This window comes from Monomorium pharaonis, chromosome 7 (assembly GCF_013373865.1).
Source record: "Monomorium pharaonis isolate MP-MQ-018 chromosome 7, ASM1337386v2, whole genome shotgun sequence".
NCBI lineage: Eukaryota > Metazoa > Arthropoda > Insecta > Hymenoptera > Formicidae > Monomorium > Monomorium pharaonis.
In genome coordinates, this window is record NC_050473.1 from 1,188,816 (window position 1) to 1,209,806 (window position 20,991).

Here is a 20,991-nt window from a genome sequence, read left to right on the forward strand (position 1 = left end):
CCGATGAAAATGTACTTAAAGAGACGACGACGTTTTCTAAACGGTTCGTCACGTCTCAGGACGGCGTAAACTTATTTGCGACGTCATTAAAAACCGATAAGAGCCGAGTCTGAATCGAGTAAATCGAAAAGAGGAAACGCAACTAAATATTTCATATCATCGTTTAAGCGGATAAGGAACTAAATAACATCTGACATAGACTGATAAATATTTTACTTGTTGTGTAAATAATATAGAAAGTAAAACTATTGGATTTTCCTCTGGAATGGCTCTAGAAAACGTTAAATATAGCGTCTTAAAGTTGCGTCTTAAAGAGCGACCCGTTATACCAGTATCAGATAAATGAAGAATGCGTGGTGGGGAGGATCTGTCTTTGGAATGCGTAATACAACTTGTGTACACTTAGTTGAAGTCGAGTGGTCGCAGCGGGAGATACTTGGAGTGAGTTTAGAAGCCGCCGGTGTAAAATCTTTGATTACATTACTTTCGAATAAAATCCTGTATAATTACCAAGAAGCTACTCGCCATATGCCAGCTATTTAATTATCAGTAGAAACGCTTATTTACGTCAACGTCTACGTTGCATTTTGACTCGCTCTCGAGACTAACGACACGGTTAAAATGTTTTTTAATTATTTCGTCGCCCGCTGACTCGTTGCACTTCGTGACGATAAACATTATTAACGCGCGCGGCACTCGTCGCGACAACGTTATTAGAACGAGCGAGCGAGCCCGCGTAGAAAAAAAAAAATCCTCATAATTCTCGACTTTCCGGCTTTAAGCGCGCGCGCTCTCGCAGTGCCGGTGTCCTTAATTGCTGCCGTGTTTTATTACAGTGATATTATTTTCCCTTTCGCTATGGCCGACCCAGATCTCCGCGTGGAATCGGCGGGGCCGGTAAGGGAGTGCGCCTGCAAATATTGCAGCTTCATAAGGTTGGTACTGATACCAGAGATGGTCCACGATCGGCGCTTCTGCGAGCCCGGGTCCAGGGAGTTCGTCGAGTTCGACTCCGTCGACGTGGAGCATCTCGACTCGAAGAGCAGCCGCAGGAACGTGTTACACCGGGTGACGGCGCGCGTAAAGTTTTCCGGCGTGACGCGTAGCTTTCCTCTTATTATCAAGCTGCTTAAATCGCACCCGGGCTCTCCACCGTCCGGTCCATTTCTGAACGAGGAGATGTTTTACAGCAAGATGACGCTCAGCTACGGAACGGACGGTGCCCCCAAGTGTTACCTGTCCGACCTGGGTCGATACGATGGTCAGGCTGCTATCGCGTTGGAAGATCTCGCCGCGCTTGGTTACGTGCAAGTAGATGATAAATTGGACGAGGATCACCTGAAATTGTGCATGAAAGCTTTGGCGGCGTTTCACGGCAAGGGACTGAAGCTTAAGGCGCATAGGTTTCCTATTTTCAGGGAGTTCTATGCGAAGCTGTCTGTACCGACGGACTGGCTGCACCTTCGTACGAGCGTTCAGACAGACGATGTTACGTAAGCTTTGCTTTTTGTATGTATTATATCGATTCTCGATTGTTAATACAATAATAACGTGTTAATATCAAACACACGATGAAAAAGTTATGTTAATTAGAAAGTAATGTAATTAGAAAGAGATAATATAACATATCTTCGGACCTTGTGCTGTTTGTAGAACATCCGAAGCACAGTTAGATGATCCCGAAGGTTTGGACTCTTCATTTTATACCGTACCGCCAGTCGAGGCGGAACTTTCCGAGAAAATAAGAAAAAAACTGGATTCAACGACCAAACTGGAGCTCAACGATTTTTGGACCATCTGTCACGGTAATTTCACGCGGAGTAACTTGTTGTTCAGGTACGAGAATGGGAGGCCGAGTGACGTAAAAGTGATCGATTGGAGTACAATGAGGTACTGTTCACCGTCGATCGATTTCGGTCACATTCTCCTTCAAAATCTACCTGACGATCACGATCTGCCGAAAGTCGAGGCATTCTGCCGGACCATTTTGCAGATTTATTTAGACGCCGTGAAGGATGAATATCCGGAAGTAGATTGTGAACTTTTGGAACGAGACATTATCGCCAAATTACCATTTGCGTACGGTACGATTGGAAACCGGCTGCTCAAAGAAGCAGGAATAATGTTATATACGCTCGACCGTTTGGGCAGCTTCGGATAGAATCACTCTCGTCGTTCATCGTTACAGTTTATTCGATTCCTCACAGTCTTTTCGCGATATTTGTTTCGCATATATGTATAATCTTGTCACGACTTTATCGTGCGTATTCGTGGATAGCGACGCACGCGAATAGAAACTGAATGGTAGATTTAAGTTCAAAGGTCTACTTTTATCTGTTGTACTTTTGTGTCACAAATAATATAATAGAGCGTAGAGTATCACGGTACTTCGTGTATCTAAAACTTGTAAGAAAAATAAATTTTAACGTTATGGAATTATCCGTTTGCAATTCTTACGTCGGCATGTGAAGACAGATTCCTCGCCATCTTCCGAGAAGTACAAACTAATCGCTTCATAACAGACCTTATTAGCGTTAAGGGCAATAAATTAATATTGTAATATACAGGACGTTATGAAAATTTTATTATTGTTTTTCTTCGTTTTAGCCTTTTCTTTTAGATAGCTTATTAGACCTGCAAGATTGGTTGTTTTTCTGCGGCATATGCACGTTGTAGCACAGCTGCTACTACGATATATAGTATCAGTGCCCGGCGATGAAATGCAGTATGGCATGCTGCTTGGATATGCAAGGCCATATTGTTACTCTGGATTACTTTTTCTTTGCTCTCTCAATGCTGATTACCTAGTTAGATATTTTTAAATTTATTTGCAACTTACATTCTATTAATTTGATTAATTTTTATTTTTTATTCACTCCTTGAAATCTCTGTCTATCAAGGTAATTTCAGGATGAATTCCAAAATAGTTACGTAAAGGAACGTGCCTGGTATTATCATTGTAAGAGTAGCCTTCAAAGTTGTAGCTATAATGACAAAAATTATCTTACATTTATTTTTATCGTTTTCTTAATATAAAGACACTTTTCGAGCTGAAAAAATTATATGTCAAAAGAAAATTGCGACAGGTGAGGATTTTTCTTCTTACAAACTACCTCCTTTACAAAATTATCCTGCACGTTCTTTTCTTTTTTTTTTAAAGAATTATTAGTTTACGTTACCTCATCTCTCAGACATTTCCGTAGCCTCGGTACGTTCCGATGCGATATTTCGTGAAGCCTGAGGTTGAATTCTTATTTGTCGACGTTGGCCGGGGTTCGCTTGCTGGCGCGAGGATACCCAATATATAGTGGCCAGCAAGAAGATCAAGATGACGATAGAAACGAGCATCCGTTTTACTCCGCAAGTGGACTTGACCGCCGTTATGATGGGAGGACATGCCGCGAGGACCTGCTTTGATGGAGCTTGCGCTCGTGCCGATGCACTGTCGTTACACTGGCATTGCGTCCTTGTCAGACCCCAACCCATTTGGAATTTAGTAATTTTGACGGTTTGCTGCCGAAAAATGGGTGTAAGCCAAATTGTAGCCACGTTGAAGTTGAATCGAAGCCAAATCAGGTCGCCACGGTCATGACAACGAACGATCATCCGAGCGCAGGATCGCCAATCGATTATACGATACGTGTAGTCGATAAATAAAATCAAAACACATCTCTGTAATGTAGAATCGAATTGCGAATTTGAACTAAACGTTACAAGTATACGCTTCTAAAGTTAATTAATAAATATTGAGAAAAAAAGAACTAAGAAAAGCGCTAGATTAATACCAGCAAACAAATTATTAATTGTATCTGCATATTAGATTAATATTTAGTTGTTTAGAAGTACTTTTTTTTTGTTCCTTTTCGTCTATATACTATATATTGTTTAATGGAACAACGAGGCCATTTATATTTCATTGTAGCTACACGATAGCCGCGGCCTGATTTTACGGCACCGTATCGCGATTCGAGCAATTTTCTGTTTTGCCGCCGATCCATTTTATTAATGAGGCAGCGTACAAACAAATACAAATGAGACTATTCCCATTGCGCGGTACTATTCGCGCGCGTCAGGTGAACATATATCTGGGGTTGACCGCGCGCGCTGGGCGCGGAGAGATTTCCTGCTTCCGGGCGGTCCGGATCGTCCGTTCCAGGAATGGATAGAGTCAGAAGTTGGAAATTATGTACATAGTTGACGACCCCCTTACGGCTTTGGCGTTCGTCTATCTCTGCGCTTACGGTACAGATGTTTGTGGCATGTTGATCGCGGTCCCGCGGTGCATCCGCATATAGAACAACATTGTGCTTCTTACGCAGCCATAATACATTCGCCCACGTTTATGCTTTCGCTTGAACAACTTACCGTGAGCATGTCAGTGCGCCAGTTTCATAACTGTCGAATGGTAAGGTACAGGTTGTTAGCCGCCACACTATTTCGTCTCTCACACACACACACACACACGCGTACACAAAGTGATAAGAATGGATGGCACATCCCTTTTTATCACTTTTACTTTTTAATTACCGCCACGAATTATTTCCCGGCGAAAAATTGTATCGCAATTGACGTAACAGTTTTCTTGTGAAATCGATAGAATTTACACGCGATAACAAAAATATATAAATTTAATATTCCTTTTGAAATAAAATTGCATCGTGGAATTTTATGACTCCATCGTAATTTTAAATTATTTTATTTGCAAAGCACAAAAGCAAATTGATATTAAATGATATTTTTATATGGGATTTAAAATGGAATTTTTACGATTACTACACAAACACGTATTGGACGATTATCATGTTATACGTTATACGTAACTTTGTATTTTTTTTTTACAATAAAATAGTTTTTAAAATTATTTTTATATCATTCGGAGTATAAAACTCGGCGGGGGGAGAGGGGGAATTATAAATCGTTTAAGCAAGTACACGCTTGCACAAAGGATTGTTTTCGCGACGTGTTATTTTAAGACCTCCCGAATGAATGAAGAAAGCAGTAAAAACAGATCTCCCAAGTAAAGACTAACTAGACGGTTGACAGCGATGTTCCAAGATTGGACCACCGACAAAGTTGAGGACACCGCCCTCGTGTCTATTCTTCTCGGCTCTCCCTCTCTACTTAATTCCGCGTAAACGGAGTGAAAGGGCAAACGTCCTTTTTAAGAGGGCCGCGCGCGTTTCATAATGAAGCGATCTCCACGGGAGGTAGACGATTTAATTTTGTGGATATCGGCCCGTACGTCGGGCCTGGCGCGAATTAGCATTTATTAAAATTTTATCGACCTGCAGACTTAACGGCTTCGCGCGACCCAAATTTCGCTGATGCAGCGCTAAACGGAAATACATGAAAAATAAAACAGATCGCTCGATAACCGTCCCCGACCGGGCGACTCGTCCTCGGCGCGGAATCTGCTTGAAAATTTCACGGAATCGTTAATCTTGGAAGACTCTTCCCCGTCAGTCGCTCACGGAATGTATGTATAACGTACGTGAATGCGCGCGTGACCGGTGAAATTATTATCCGGCATATCCCGGCGAGGAATGTCCCTCGAAAAATTTCCAAACGCCCGCGTGTTTCTCACCCTCGGCCCACTAAATTTTTCACGCTTGCATACCAACATTATGCCCGGGGCGGACATTCTTCGCGGTCGAATGCATCTTAATGTCACGCTTTCGTGAGGGATGATCGCAAGCTTTACGATAACTGCGAGCATCCCGGCAGACTAATAACAATAAATAATATGCAACACATCATAATGTATTTAAACTACAGATATACTATATATGGATTGATTTAATTTGATGTAATTTATTTTATATATGAATTAATCGTGCATCTATAAATGAATTTAATATTGCTTTTAACGTATATATAATAAATAATGTATATAATATAATTATATATATATCAACAATCTCATATAGCCTCACAGTTTTTAGGTTGTCAATATTGTCACGATTGCTAACGTTACTGTACCCATAGTCTACAATAAAAATTTACAATGAAGCTTTTTTAAGCTATAAGAAACTAATCAATCACAATCGATTTTTATGAGAATACTCAATTGTGTGCCTTTGGTAGCAAGCACCGAAGAACAGTAGTGCGCCCGCCATTTTGTTCGCACGCGCGCGGTACATGCTCGATGAATATTCGCGCATTTTGGTGTGCATTTTGTGCCAGATTTCGCGTGTATAAGTAAGAAACAATATGTTTTACATAAAAATATATACTTAGATTTAGTAACTAAAATATCTAAATACATTTATAATAGCATATGCATATTACATAATAAGTAAGGTTTACAGGATTATTTTTTTTAACATATATATTTGATCTTATCTTTTTCGTGAATGTTTTATTTTGTGCTGTTAAGTTAAACAAACTTTTATTATTTTTAACAGATGTATCTATTATTACTGATAAGCGCATGGAAAAATTAATAAAATAGAAAGAGGTACGTGAGAGAAAGAAGCTGGAAGCTTCGAAGAAAAAATCTACCTTTGGTGTTCATCACTCTTTTTTTTTGGCGATATTGAAAACGAGTGATGTACTACACTAAAGTTGACGTTGTTCGTCACTTTTTTTATTTCTCACAAATTAATGAATCAAAAGCAGCATTAAAAAAATATCAAAGAAAAACACAGAACAACCAAAAACAAATGGCGTCCAGAAATAAATTACACGGGCTACAGAAAAAAGATTACTTGCTAAAGCAGCAGCTGCTGCTAAGCTACCAATAAAAAATCAATCTTTGGTGTCAACAAAACAGCCTCTCAAAACGTCATTTGCTCCTGTTGATTACTGTTTTAAACTTTCACCTGGTTTGCAGGCAACACTTTTATTTGGTCTTATACCAATAAAACAAACAAGAGAAATATACATATATCGCTACAAAAAAATATACAAACTTCTGACAACACGATAGAAAACTTCAAAACTTTCACAAACCCGAGATTACCAGTAAATAAAAACAAAACTCATCCACAAAATTAAATAAAGTTTATTTAACTTATTTAAATTACAAGTAAATTATTTATTAAATAAATTTATTTGTAATTCAAATAAGTTAAATATAACAACAACATTATCGTTAAAAGAACAGGTCAAAAATCAGATAGACATGTAAGAAGAAAATTCTTTATCGAGCAGCACTGATATCAAAACGATGATATCAAAAATTTCTTTCTTACAACGTTTTGGAATTATTATTATAAAAGATCACTCCGAGATGTTGCGAGAAAGAAAATTGTACTGTGAAAGAACTCATCATTTTTTCACCATATCTTGTACGAAGTTGTGGGAAAAGAAATTCTAGAAAAGTGCAATTTTCCAACCAATCTAAAAAAATGAGCAGTTTATTTGCAGCTATGAAAATAAGCCAAAAGTTTAAGACACCCAAGATCTAATTAGATGATGCGATATCGTATATTAATTCCGATCAAACTCCGGGCAAGAACATCTTAAAGAAATCGGAAGAATTAGATAATATAAACAAATATTAATCATATTAAAGAATAACAGTCGTATAACAGTTGTAAAGCAATTTTTTATGTTGTAACGAGCTATTCAATAGGTATTTAAGGTTATTAAATACCTTGTTACAACATAAAAGATATATTTATATCAACAAATATTTTTATATCAATTTCATATCCATTAATTCGATTTTATTAGCATTTTTACATAACATTACATAAAGTTAAATAATAATGTAAAAATGTGATAAAACATTGGTTATGAAATGAAGAAAAATGTGAATAAAAATGTTTTATAATACAAATATATATATATATATACTTACATTACAATTTATTTTTAATGTAATTTAAAATGTAAGTTAAAAATATAAGCATTTACAAATTTTTATAATTAAATACTGTAAATATAAGTTGAAAAAAATATTTATGATCGAGACATATTTCATAATATTACTAAATATTTTGTCAAAGTTCTTTCCTAGGTATTTCTAGTCTAGTCTAGTCTAGTTGAATAAAAAATAAATATATTTACATTTGTAGCCAATATATAGTTATTTTTATATAAATATAATTTTTTAAGTCTTATATTAGAACAGATACATTCTAAAATAATTTATATAATGTAAAATATTCTTTTTAAGCTTACGGTTCTTTGTGCACACATGATGAATTGTCCATACTGCCCAGCGTTGAACTAGATATGCATCTGTACAACGTAACAGTGGAAAAAATAGCTGGAAGCTACGATAGGCAACCATCTCTTCCTGTGGTGTTTGCCAATGAGTTACAGCATGAACCAGTTGATCTAATAATTAACTGCACCCTGCTGGGTTGTGACGGCATATCACACCAAGCTCGAGGAGCCGTCACTAAACAGATGCGCAGCGATACCCGCTGCGAAATAAGATACATCAATGTGCTCAGAATCGAGTAACATTATAAACCGAGAAAGCATTGTAAACCGAAGTTGCATAAGTCGTGGTCTCAAATGATCAACTTAAAATTTTCCATACAAAACATTAACAAATTGCATATTAATATAACATTTTATATTAAACATATCAAATATAAACATAAATATAAACGTATCAAAATTTTACAATTACCTTCCAGATCATTGCTAGACGAATGTTACAACGAGACATTAAATTCATTGAGATCATGTTTATAATGTCAATAACTGTAAAACTGGAAATAATGAACAAAACCGAATGATTTTACAAAGTTGAATTGAATTTAAATATACTGGATCTGATTAAGAAAGTGTTATATTTTTGAGATATTTGATTTTTTATACAATTAAAATATCTTTATTATTACAAATATAAGTTGTATGAGTTATGAAATATACTAAATAAAGTAAATAATATATATCTTTAAAAGGAAAGTTTATTAAAAATTAAACCGATTTAATTGCCTTATGCTTTAAAATTGCATCTCTTATTATTTAAAAAAACGGATTTTCTATCAAATTGTGTAAATTTTTTAAAAGTTTCTTTTATAATATATTGCTATCTTGCATAATGTGTAAAAATAATGACTACAATTTTTATTATAAACAGATCAGATTTGTTTGAAATTTAAATTTAAAAATATATTTTGTAATAAGTTTTCTATCTTTAAATTATGAATTGTTCAACGCTTGTGACACGAGCAGTATTTGTTGTTATCTATATAAAAATATTTAGATAATCATCTACATAAAAAAATAGCTTAATTTTGTCACGTTTATTAAAATGTAGATGAACATCTTTACACGATTGATGATTATACAATAAATATGTTTTATATATATCACGATAAAATTGTCACAACTGCGAACTCTTATCGGGAAACATTAAGATATGCAAATTAATAATTCGATATTAAGGTTAGAAGGATAGCAGTATTGTTTTTCTAACAACGTGTACTGCTATTTTAATGCGCGCTGCCAGTTTTATTTCGCAATCGCGACAGTTTGCATCGGAAGCGGTGTCGTACCGCATTATTTTTACTACTTTTCGTGCGACGAGAATAAATGAATATCGGAATCGTTGAGCAAAGGCGCCGGGATATCGTTCTATCTGGTTCTGTTACGCGGGTCTTTGTTACGAATTGCCCTTTTTTTTTCACTCGCACACTGCATAGACAAACAACTGGCGGTTCGCGTCATTTATTATTCACCGCGGCAGCGTGTAAATTGCATAATAACGTGATTCTGCATCGGGAATGAATTGATGAAAATACTGCCAGACGGGTTGCTGCAAATGCATTTCGGATAGGCGCTAATGATTCCCCGTGCGGTCGTGCGACCATATTCTAATTGCCGAATTGTTAATCGCGGCGCGAGGTGCGCTGCTACGTATGTAACAAGTAACGTGGCGCCATCTCAAGTTCGCTCGGTTCCCCCGCTTGGTGGTTCGGAGCGAAACGTTGGGCTTCGCGCGGTTCGCGGGTTACAATTGCGTGTTGTTTTTTTTTCTTTTTGCGCGGCGGTAAACAAACATCGGGAGCGTCGGGTGGAGCGTTGTCGGGTCGTCGTTATGGCTCGCGTCCTCGAGATCCAGACGATCGCGGAGCGCGCGGTCGCGGGTGACGTGTCGACGTGGTTAGCCACGTTCGAATACCACGGACCCCGCGTGCCGTACGACTCGAAGGTTAGGTCAGGTTAGGTCGAGAGGAATATTTCAAAAATCTTGCAATTCTTCCCGCTCCCCCTCCCCCGCGAGTGCCGCGAAGTGCACGTAAACGGTGGGAAGTCGCTGCCGTCGTATTTCCCCCCTCGACACCGCGCGCGCGCGAGATCCCGATACCTAGACAGTGATTTTCGCGTGCGAGTGAATCTCCGGGAGTCGGGAACGAACATTCCGCCGTATCGAGTTAGCGCGTTACGTATCGAAGGTATTTCTCCTTGGCGCGTCGCGCGTCCGTCGGGATAGACTTCGAACTTGTCGAGAGAGTGTCGCGACAACGCGGGACCCGGCAACGGGGGGGAGGTTTTAGCGTTGTTACTCGCTAAAAGCCAATCGCGCGTGTCGGACGTGCCTCTCTCGGTGACGAACTGGAATCTCCGGTGAGTTTGTGTCTCCGTACAAAGGAAGGAAGGAAGGAAGGACCGCTTTTCGACGGTATGGCTCGGGACGGGAGATGACAGTCACGTTATTGCTTCGACGGAGAGGAAGACGTCAGCCGGTGAGTTGGTTTTGCAATAGAAATAAATTATTCGATTGTTAATTCAATCGCCGAGATGATTGGCGTAGAATTTTTGAATGGTTAACTGTACACAATCAAAACTGTAAATTCTAATGAAATATTCATTCTACCGATGAAAAAAAATTATTAAAATTGATACAATGAATCATTTTATTGTCATGATGTTTTATTTATTGTAACAAAGAATAATTCGTTATATTAATTAAATTTATTTGATTTAAATGAACAGGTTCAATGTAATATTTTTGCTATTAACAAAAAGTTTATTGTATCAATGGATTTTAGTCGATAAACGTCATACATTGGTACTACGAAGAATTTGTTTTTCACGGTGATATTTATGCTTCTCGGCACCGATGTCTTGATTAATTGAATTAATAAATCTGATGTTCTCCCTCCCACCCTTCAGAAAAAAGAATTTATTGCAGTTTATTGATCGAGAACATAAAAATGTCGATATATATATATATATATATATATATATATATATATATATATATATATACTTATATATAGCGCCACTAGAAATACTCTCTTATATTACAGTTAATTTACACGGTTAATAGTGTATTTAAAATGTCCTTCTCTTGTGTGTTTATTGACCAGCCTGCAATTTCATATTTTGATTAATCGGGACAGAGGACGCTGAACACACGTATAATTAATGTGGGATTTTGCATCGGATCTGTGATCGCATTTGCATCTTGTTTATCGATTGCGCGACCGAAGTATTTTCGTACGTAAGTCGCGCGCAGGCGAAGGGGCGGAGGTGGAGGGGGGGGAGGGGAAGGGAGGAGTTTAAATTTCGCGGTCAGATTTCCGGAACGTCGGAATTCGAGAAAAGCGCGCGATCCGCTCGGGTTCGTTACCGCGAACGAACTGCATTGCCGCCGCGCAGTGCTGCATTGTACGCGGTGTTAAAATCGCCGTTATCGTTTTACGGAATTTACGTGGCGGCGCGATGCGGCGATGCGGCGTGCCGCGTGTCCGTAACGAGAAAGAAAGGGTGTGTGTGTGTGCATTTGAGAGCGAGAAGGGGGGAGAGAGAGAGGGGAGGGTGCTTCGTATCTCGCCGATGGCAAGAGGGACGGGGCGAAGGGGGGGGGGGAATAGAGGTGGAAAACGTTGCATGCCTAATCAGACAACGACGGTAGACAGTGCTTTATGCTTTCGCTCCATCTGCAGATTTCCGTTTAATAACGTCATCTGTATGCAGGAGTACATTATCTTTAGCCGTCTTTTACCCGTTTTCCGTTCCCACCCCGTTGAAGGATTCCCGCGCGCATTTTGCACTGGTTTTTTCCCGTGACGTAGCGGCGGTTGTTTGTTAGGTGTGCTCGTTAGGCGATCTCGATGAATAAAATCTTTCGTGTCCAAATCGTATTCAAATTGGCTTGGTGATTTTCAAATTATTGCAACCGTGCGTACATATATTTCTTACTATTCCCCTCCGGTATTATTTCTAAATAAAAAGTGTTTAACGAAAAACGGACACTTAGCATTTTTACAATTTTAATTTTACAATAAATAAAGTCGCAGCAATTTATTCATACGTTCCCGAGGGGACTTTGTACATTTTAGAAAGTCGAAATTACAAATTATTTGCTTTTATATCGTACATTATAAATGCTGATATAATTTTGGAATAAGGCCGTATAAAATTAATTAATCCGCACAAAGAGAAATGTGGAAAATTCAATTTAAAAAATTAATAATTACATTAAGATTTCAGTGGAGGTAATAAATTGTTCCCTGAGCTTTTGTCCGCGTTCTGTAATCTCTCGATAAACTTAACGAAGGTATTGAATAAATTAGTATTACGATACCATCGCTGTTGAACGTCCGTTTTTCCTCCTCGTGTTTAACTTAAAATAAAGAGCAGGAAAGCCCGCCCCGTGAAAGGGGCTCCCCTGCCTGATATCGACTATGTTGACGACCACGGCACTATGTCTACATAGACGAGCTAAATCTTGGTCTTAACCCTTGCTGCCCTTGTCAAAATATGTACGTCGGGGTAAGTTCCGTGCCTACGATCTTAATCCGACGGTTATCCGGCGCCGGTAATTTACGTGAATTGCTATAGCTGCTGTGCGATGACAGTCACGCTCGTCTTTAGCAGAGGTTTTTGGGAACAGGCTGTATAATTAACATATTAAAATATTAATGAAAGCGCTATTACATTGCAGATAATTAGCAATTAAAGTACGTTCGAATTATTAATGCTTTCATATTCGATCCCGTCCGTTATTTGATAAACGCGTTGACACAATTTGGTCGGTAAAATTTATAACTCGTCCTTTTCAATGTATCTTATGCTCGTATTTTATATTGAAAAAAAAAAATCAAACGATGCTCCCCAGTTTTATATATTTATTATAACATTTGAGGCATTTACCGTTGCGCAATTAATTTTCTCATTTTTGCATTCATTTTCGACATGCGGCTTTTCCATTTCTCCGAAATAAATTATACGGCTCGCGAGCATGTACGGAATGACGTTCATTATGTTCGCATTTTGTATCGGATAAAAGGGTAGAATTAACGCGAGAGTTAACGTTACCTTAGTAGGCCCTTTTATATGCGCATTATGGCGCGTGAACACGTTATAGCATTAAAATTTTATATCGGGTGTGCGGTGCCTAAAGATTAGAGGCTAAATCAAGAGGGATGCTTGTTTAATTCAAAGTATAATTTTTCCAGAAACACTCTAAGTTGTTGAAAGAATCCGCAATTCGCGCGAACACGTTCTGTACGTAGGACTGCGATTACCATCTTTAACGTGCCACTAAACTTAACAGTAGTCATTCGTTGACGCTTTTGTGCTTAACGAAATCTGCCGACTGTAGAGTCAAATGAAATTTACACGTCATTAACCTTTCTCGTGTGTCTGTGTGTGTGTGTGTGTCCCTTTTCTTTACGCAGATCGCACTCGAGATGGGCGACGATGTACGGTGGACTTTCGACGCGCGATTCCACGTGACAAGTCATTATTGTCGTTCACACGTGCATAACGGTATTTATCTTCTCAAACCTGTGACATTTCTGCTTCTTCTTTTTCCATTGGTACACTTTTCCGGATCTTTCATTTAATGAAGGAATATCGCAGCTCGGACGGCCATGTAACACGATTACGATGAATATATATATTATATATGATATTAATAGAAAAGAAAAATAAAATATATTGCTGTATAAATTTTTGGGCGGGAGAAATTTTTGTGGTTTTGCGATAACGTTTTTTCGGAATATCGTATTTCGGGAAGCGGAACCCTTTTCGAAAAGAGTCGACTTTCGGCAACGCTCGCCGAAAATTAAAAAAAAAGGAGAGAACGGCTCGCGATATTTTGACAATGAGTAATGACAATTTGACAAATGCACCGCGCGGTTTAATCCGCGATGGGCCCGGAGGCACCGGGGATCCGTATTCCACGCACGACTTAATCGATAAATTATCGAGGGATTTGTGGAGCATTCCCGAGGGCGGGAGGACGATTTTGCAGCTCGCGTAATTCACCGATCGCTATGCCTGTACCGTCGTCAGAATGCACAAAAAAAAAAACTGTACGGCACGAACGACGCGATTCTATGGCATATACAATCGGCACTCAAATTCTATGGCACATCTACGATTCGTTTCCTGTTTAGTACGCATACGTTACCGTACCGTCACAACATACAGTGAGAGTTTTACCCCTCGATCGATTCGATCGACAGCTCGATCACGACAGTCTGTCGCGACAGCGTCGCGCAGCTATAATCGACCGGAAGTACGATAGTTTGTCTTGTAGAAATTCATGCCGCGCGATCAGTGATTTAAAGCACGATGTAACGTGATAACCATTTATTTTATCCTTTTCACGTCACATCTTGCAATAATATAAATTAAGGACGTATTCCCGTTTAAGTGCGAAAAAAAACAAGTAGACGTGTAGAAACGTAGAAAGATAATGTGCGGTAGTTTTTTTTTTGTAATTTCCAAAAATAGACAAGCTAAACTAGAATATCACCTTAATGCGTGGGAAATGTTAATTAAATAATTAATTGTGAAACGCGATTTAACTATTTACTTGAGAAATCATATCGGTAAATAAGATTATTTATGCATGTAGACAAAGTAAGCAATTGACCTATTTATCGTAGACCTTGTCAAATGTGGCACGCCAAACAGGGCTCCGGCAGCGTTATATGCTCATATGCACGTCCTTTGATACGCGTTATTTACACCGCGGCTGTACGCAAATATCGGCATCGCTATTTCTATTTGCTCGCCGTTTGTCAATCTCCGCGAACGTTGGTACCATTACGCGCATCGGTTACGATCGGCGTATTAATTGCTCAGAAATGAAATTACAATGCGATAGTCCGTGAACAATATAAACACAATTCTCATTAATCAGATTGTAAGGATGTTTGACGTTATGACCGACATTTTATAGCTGATTAACGACGTCTGCATTAAAATATTACTGTCATTACGTTGCGTTTCACTGCGCCCGGAATAATTATTCCACGATACGAACGCCTGCGCGCGGGGATTTTTTTGTTACTAAAAAATTTAATGATTAATTTGCCGGCCGTAAAGTGCAAATAATTAGTAGTTTATTTTTTTTTGCGCGGCATCTATATTTTATACACAGGTGATCGAAGCTTGTCATGTGTGTAACGATTAATTACACCCGGGGCGTTCTGGATTTAGCAAAAAAAAAAAAAAAGAAAAATATTTCGGGAACAAATATTTTTTTGCTCGATTCGAGGCAGATCCTGTATAATTAATTATTGTACATGGGCGACGTGCGACGATTAATTCTACATGAAATATAGATTCTACGCGAAAAGCTTTTTTTTTTCCTCTCTTTTCGTTCAACGGCGCGTCTGGCGCGAAGGTTCTAATAAATTGAAGTTCGTCTCTCGCGATCGTTCTTCTCATCCGTGACTTAAGAACGGGTCACATTCTTCCGCTATACCGTCTATCGCGTGGAGATGAACAGGACTAATTTGAAAATAGAAATGACACCCACAACTGCGTTCCAGTCAGCCAAAGGAATCCCTTTATTACATAGCACGCCGTCGAGTATTGTGCGGCGAGGAATGCCCGTCTTTTTAGCGATAATGACGGTGCTCTGGATACCGGATGTCGATGGTGAAGGCAAGCAGTCGTTCACCGAGACAACCGCGCCTCACCGGCGTAACGTAGTTCATGGAGGATTATCGACAAGTCCCTAAACGCGGACGTTTAATGAAGAAATGATGCGCTGGGAAGAGCCGATTTATCGCTCCGCGTTTGCGCTAATTTTCAAGTGATCGTAATCGGCTGTAATCTATCCGCTGTGCATTATCGTGTTCCGTCGGAATTATCTTTTGGAATTCGCGTAAATTCCTGTACGAGCTGCCTCGGATCAGTGAAATTTCCGTTCGGCGCTAATAATTCCACAAATTGCCTATAAAACGCGCTATACTTTAAACGCGAGTTTGGCAAATCAATAATTATACAAAGTGAAAAATTGTAAGTCTTACTTTACACAAAGGTACAATCTCTTATATGTATTAATTTTGAGATTCTTGTGAATTTTATCACTTACTTTTTCTCACTTATTGTTTTTAATCGTTCACAATCTGTTTTTTCGCGAACAGCGTGAACATTTATCGAGACGTTCCGACAATATAAAAGGAAACGTCGAGCCAAATCGTTTTAGCGCACGTTCTTTTTCCCACGGAACAATTACATTTTATTACGTTTGCTTCCGAAGATGAACTGACCGTAATTCGATGGTACTCTCCCTCGTGCCTTTCCCAACTAAGTGACGAGTTTGTCTTATTTTTGTCGACGGCCCCTGCTCATCTCGTTTATCGTAAGTCGACGTTAGCGGTCGTTTCCCTCCCCCCTTTTTCTTGCCAAACCGCTGCGAGAAACGTTAATTAATCGATGTTTTCTTTGATTAACAATGCAGCTGTACAAAATGTTATCGCCGGAAATTTTCACCCGGGCACATGGCCGTGCGGATAAGATCGCGCGAGAGCAGCTTACAGATGAGTTTACGTGGTTACCGCGTGTCAGGTGTAATGTATCACACACTCGCTTACTTTCGACGCTTTATCATTGTAAGGAAAGTGGAAGATTTAAGATACCTCGCAGGCTTAAAATATACCGCGTTTGTATTCAGAGACCTTTGTAAAAAGTGCAAGTACATATTAGACTTATTGTTTCCTATTAAATCAAGTACGAATAACGCGTGTATGCGTAAAATCAACTTTTATTATAATTTGCATTAATACGAAAAGAAAAAAAAAGTCCAAATGACTCACAACGGGGGGGAAAAAAAGCCCGGAAAGAAAAGGGGGAATGTGAATCAGCGTGGAAAATATTAGCACGCAATTTTTGCAATTTAACTTTCGACCGTCAAACGTTTTATATTTCATTACTTTGCGCTATATTGCGTTACACCTTTGTACACCTTCATTACATCTATCTGACTAATTTGGTTTTTTTATTAATTGAAATTGTCTTTGAAATTATCTTCTTAAATTGTTTATTTTAATTTAAGAAAACAGAAAACACAATAATTACTGCTACTTAAAGAATTTAAATAAAATTATGTAGATATATTTAACGACCGCAGCCTTGCATAAAATTGTCGCCTTTAAAAAAGCAAAAATTTTTTCCTCTCGTACAGATCTCTCTTATCGCGGAACATACCTTTTCTGAAATTATATTCAGAATTTAAGTCAACGAATTTTATGGTGCCATTTTTTACAACCATCATCATCGGAATATTCACAAAATTCTCTTACATATGAAAAAAGTAGTATAGAGAAGATTGAGAAACTTGTAATCCAATTTTTATTATCGTTACGAAACGACCGTCGGTTCTTTCGCAAACGACCGCGAGTCTCTTACTTCCTCGCGCAATTTCAGCAGCGGTGGAAAAGAATTCGGAATTTACTCTTCATTACACCGATGCATGAAATGGAAATGTAATGTTAAACGTCGCAGGTTAATAGAAATTCTCCTTTCCTTATCTTACGTTGCTGTGAGTAATTCCATAATATTAACAAGCATGTTCAATCCTTAAAGCGATGTGTCTTTTTCGCACGTCAGACATCTATAAAGATCCCTTTAAGCTCGACAATTTTATAGGAAGAACCAAGTACACGAGAAGACTAAGTACATGCTCTTTCAAGTTGCTCATTGCTATGAAATCGTTTTACATCTTGCATCAAAGACTTATCTCGTGAAAATCAAGCGTAACTGCGAAAGAAAAATTGATTATACATTAACGGACGATAGCTCTCAAAATTTATATCTCCTGCTCCGAACTTTGTGACGATCTGACAGGGACTTTTCGTTGTTAAGTGTTTACCGATTCTCTGTCGATCGTGTTTAAAAATTTGGTCGCATAACTCCGCAGTAGAGCAAACAGAATAGTAATTACCGAGTGAAATGGAATTCAACCTACAGTATTTATCTTTCGGTGTAACAATGCAGCGCGTCGCTCTCGCGACGAATGGTATATACTTACTCCAGCGTAATGCCATTCGCGAATACAGCGAGCATTAACGACACTTAGATGATTCGAAGAATTTGAGCGGTATTCTCGGGGAGAACGAGGCATTAACGACATTTGCGGGACAATTCGAAGGTAACATCTCTAGCAAAGTCTCTAGGGGGGTTTTTTTTTTGGTTGAATTATAATTACAAGAGGGTTATACCGAGCGAGTCGGATAATCAGTTTTTCTTATACGTATGTTGTATTAAACTGCGCTCTTATTTTCGAGCTTGCTACACTCGTTTCCTATGTAATATTTATTTTATTTGCATTTGAAACGAAGAAAGAAATTGCTATTTTTCAGTAAAAGTCTGAAAGCCTTCCAGCGACTTGGGTACTTTCGAGGAAAATTAGCTAATTATATTCTTGTTTTTTTAAGAAATACAAACTGTTCATATAAAATTACAGCATTTTTGTTTCTTAATGTGGATCACCGCGTTTCATTAATCGATTTTAAATAATTTAAAGGCATTTGTTGGCCATATTTTAAATCGCAAAGATTATAAAGTACGTTTCGCTTATTGACTATCGCTCAATTATTTATACTTTTACTTCTTTCTACTTCTTATTTATAACTGTTGCATTTTTTAAAATCAGAAATATTACAAACGTGATTATGTGTCGAAACAATAGAATAGAATACGGTTTGGAAACAAACATTTGCTCGGTATCGAGACACAGCTGTAGAATGATATGTCGCGATCAATAAAGGAATTATCTTGGAAAGCTTTTAAATCAATTTATTTTCTCGTATATATCGCAAATATTAAAAGCATATTTGCGACACGGCCATGAGACGGTATTAGCTGTATGCATATGTATATATAGGTACAATAGTATACGTGGAATCGATATCGACAGTTAATGGGAGTGTAATCAGTTTTGTGGTCATACGTACAGCGTTATTCATGACGTCAAATTATTACGCGACTGTCAGTGAGACGTTTATTGGGCTGTGTATATAGGGTTGCCTTCAATTTTCCTATCAAATGTCATTTGGTCTATGTATCGCGCGTAACGGCTTAATAAATATATACATATAGGCGCACGGGATGCCTGCTCGTGAGATAAGTCGGTGCGTTTTTTCTTCGTATTTCGGAAAACGGGCGATTTTATAACGGAGCTCACCTTTGAATGTACAGCGATAATTTTACTTGCGATTACGGCACTTTCATCATGAAACTTACCAACAGCTTAATTAGACGCGAATGGGCCAATTTAAGATAACTGATAAGGTCTCACGGAAATGTGACCCCGTTCATCTAATCGTTCGGTTTTAATCAAACGCGGCGCGCCCTGGTGTAACGGGCACAAAAATTGGCTCGTTAATTTTAATTATTTCGTTCTGGGCCGGGCCGTTTACGCGAATTTCCTGCGCTTGTAATTAGTCGATAGAAAAGTTCATTTGCGCGGGGTATTATATCAAATTCACTACGTGCTGCGGTTTTTCAGCCGTTCCCTCTCGTCGTTGGCAAATAGGACATTGAAAAATGCCGCCTACGATAAGCTCGCAAAGGAAACTTTTATTCTCACAGTGATGCGCAGTCGTGCGACGTTTTAATGCTTTATATTATCTAGCACAGCTAAGAAGATCGTGTACACGGACAAATATGTTTATTTAGCTCACGAATCACGGAAAATTTACATTATATTTGTGTAAAGTGTCTGAGAATTTCTTGACAGAGATATTTCGAGAGTGCGTCAGTGTAAAAGTTTGTATATAAATATTTTCCTGTGTAAAATTTTATTATCCTTTTTTATGACACGGTTGATTGTAAAGTAGTTTTCATAATTTTTAAATATAACATGCATAATGCTTCATTTGATGTCAAGATGAATCAATTTGTCATTCTTTGAGAAAGTAGTTTAAAAGTTCATTGTCCTTACATCGTGACGAAAAATCCATACTCATCTGACGTATTTATCGAGGTAGATAGCTTAAACGAAGATTATAAAGATCGCGGTCCATTAATGTCTTTCTGAAGGTCTATTCAACCTGCACCGTGTACTAGGTGCATTACTTGATTAAATTGACTTAGTCCTGCACCGTGAAGCTCCATTGCTAAGATCTTCTTCATTCTTTGAATGAGTCTTCCAAACCAGATTCTATGTAAGACTACTTTTCTTACATAATGGATACAATTATCATGGCTACGTAATGCTTTAGACTACATGTTAAATATTTAAACTGTTCTTGAGTGAGATTTTCTTTAAAGAGTCCATTTTAAAGTTAATAATTAGAGATTATTTAATATCCTGTCGCATTTGTGTTGTTATAATAAATCGCAACATAAGTACTAAGGAAAATGTCGATAAAAAATATTCTTTGTTTTATATATATTATATATACACAGAGAAAAAAATGTAATATAGCCAATAACATATGTGATTGCGGGCTGCCAACTACATAAAATACTCAATACAATAATATTTGCTATTAATGCAAGTACAATATTGATACTGCAATAACATATATTATTGTATTGAGTATATCTGTAATTGGTAGTCCGCAATAACATATCTTATTGAATATATTACATTTTTTTCTCAGTGTATATATTACTTTTAAAAATGAAGTCTAATCTGTTATTTGATCCTTTGTGTGTGGGTGTACGTATATATACATACATATCTATAATTGATAGACTGCTCTTTACCGCGATTATGCGAAATGATTTATTCGCGTAGTTAATCAATTAGTTCTTCGACATGTGGTCTGTTGTAGTCCTAGTGTAATATGCGATCCATAATCATCGACACAAATACTTCTTGAT

General features: G+C 38.0%; 3 protein-coding genes across 3 annotated transcripts in view; 2 read left to right on the forward strand and 1 right to left on the reverse strand.

Moving 5' to 3' along the window:
* Positions 1–272: 272 nt before the first annotated feature.
* LOC105829238 lies at positions 273–2,569 on the forward strand. Its single transcript, XM_012667942.3, has 3 exons — positions 273–441; positions 837–1,493; positions 1,654–2,569. Exons 2-3 carry the CDS (start codon positions 859–861, stop codon positions 2,159–2,161), a joined length of 1,143 nt encoding a protein of 380 aa, XP_012523396.2. The 5' UTR covers positions 273–441; positions 837–858; the 3' UTR covers positions 2,162–2,569.
* A 252-nt stretch (positions 2,570–2,821) lies between these two features.
* Positions 2,822–5,718, reverse strand: LOC105829237. Its single transcript, XM_028191693.2, has one exon. It carries the CDS (start codon positions 3,604–3,606, stop codon positions 3,181–3,183), a length of 426 nt encoding a protein of 141 aa, XP_028047494.1. The 5' UTR covers positions 3,607–5,718; the 3' UTR covers positions 2,822–3,180.
* Positions 5,719–10,354: 4,636 nt separating this feature from the next.
* The window catches only part of LOC105839983 (zwei Ig domain protein zig-8), a 330,645-nt gene continuing 320,008 nt past the window's right edge, over positions 10,355–20,991 (forward strand). Inside the window, exon 1 of the mRNA XM_028191742.2 lies at positions 10,355–10,652. The gene's annotated coding sequence lies outside the window, so the exon portion shown is untranslated. The remainder of the gene's footprint in view (positions 10,653–20,991) is intronic.

Excerpts from the sequence above, each read along its gene's own strand:
- LOC105829237 (XM_028191693.2), bottom strand. The coding sequence starts at position 3,606 with ATGATCGTTCGTTGTCATGACCGTGGCGACCTGATTTGGCTTCGATTC.
- LOC105829238 (XM_012667942.3), top strand. The coding sequence starts at position 859 with ATGGCCGACCCAGATCTCCGCGTGGAATCGGCGGGGCCGGTAAGGGAG. Across the intron at positions 1,494-1,653 it reads GTTCAGACAGACGATGTTAC|AACATCCGAAGCACAGTTAG; the intron begins GTAAGCTTTGCT and ends TGCTGTTTGTAG.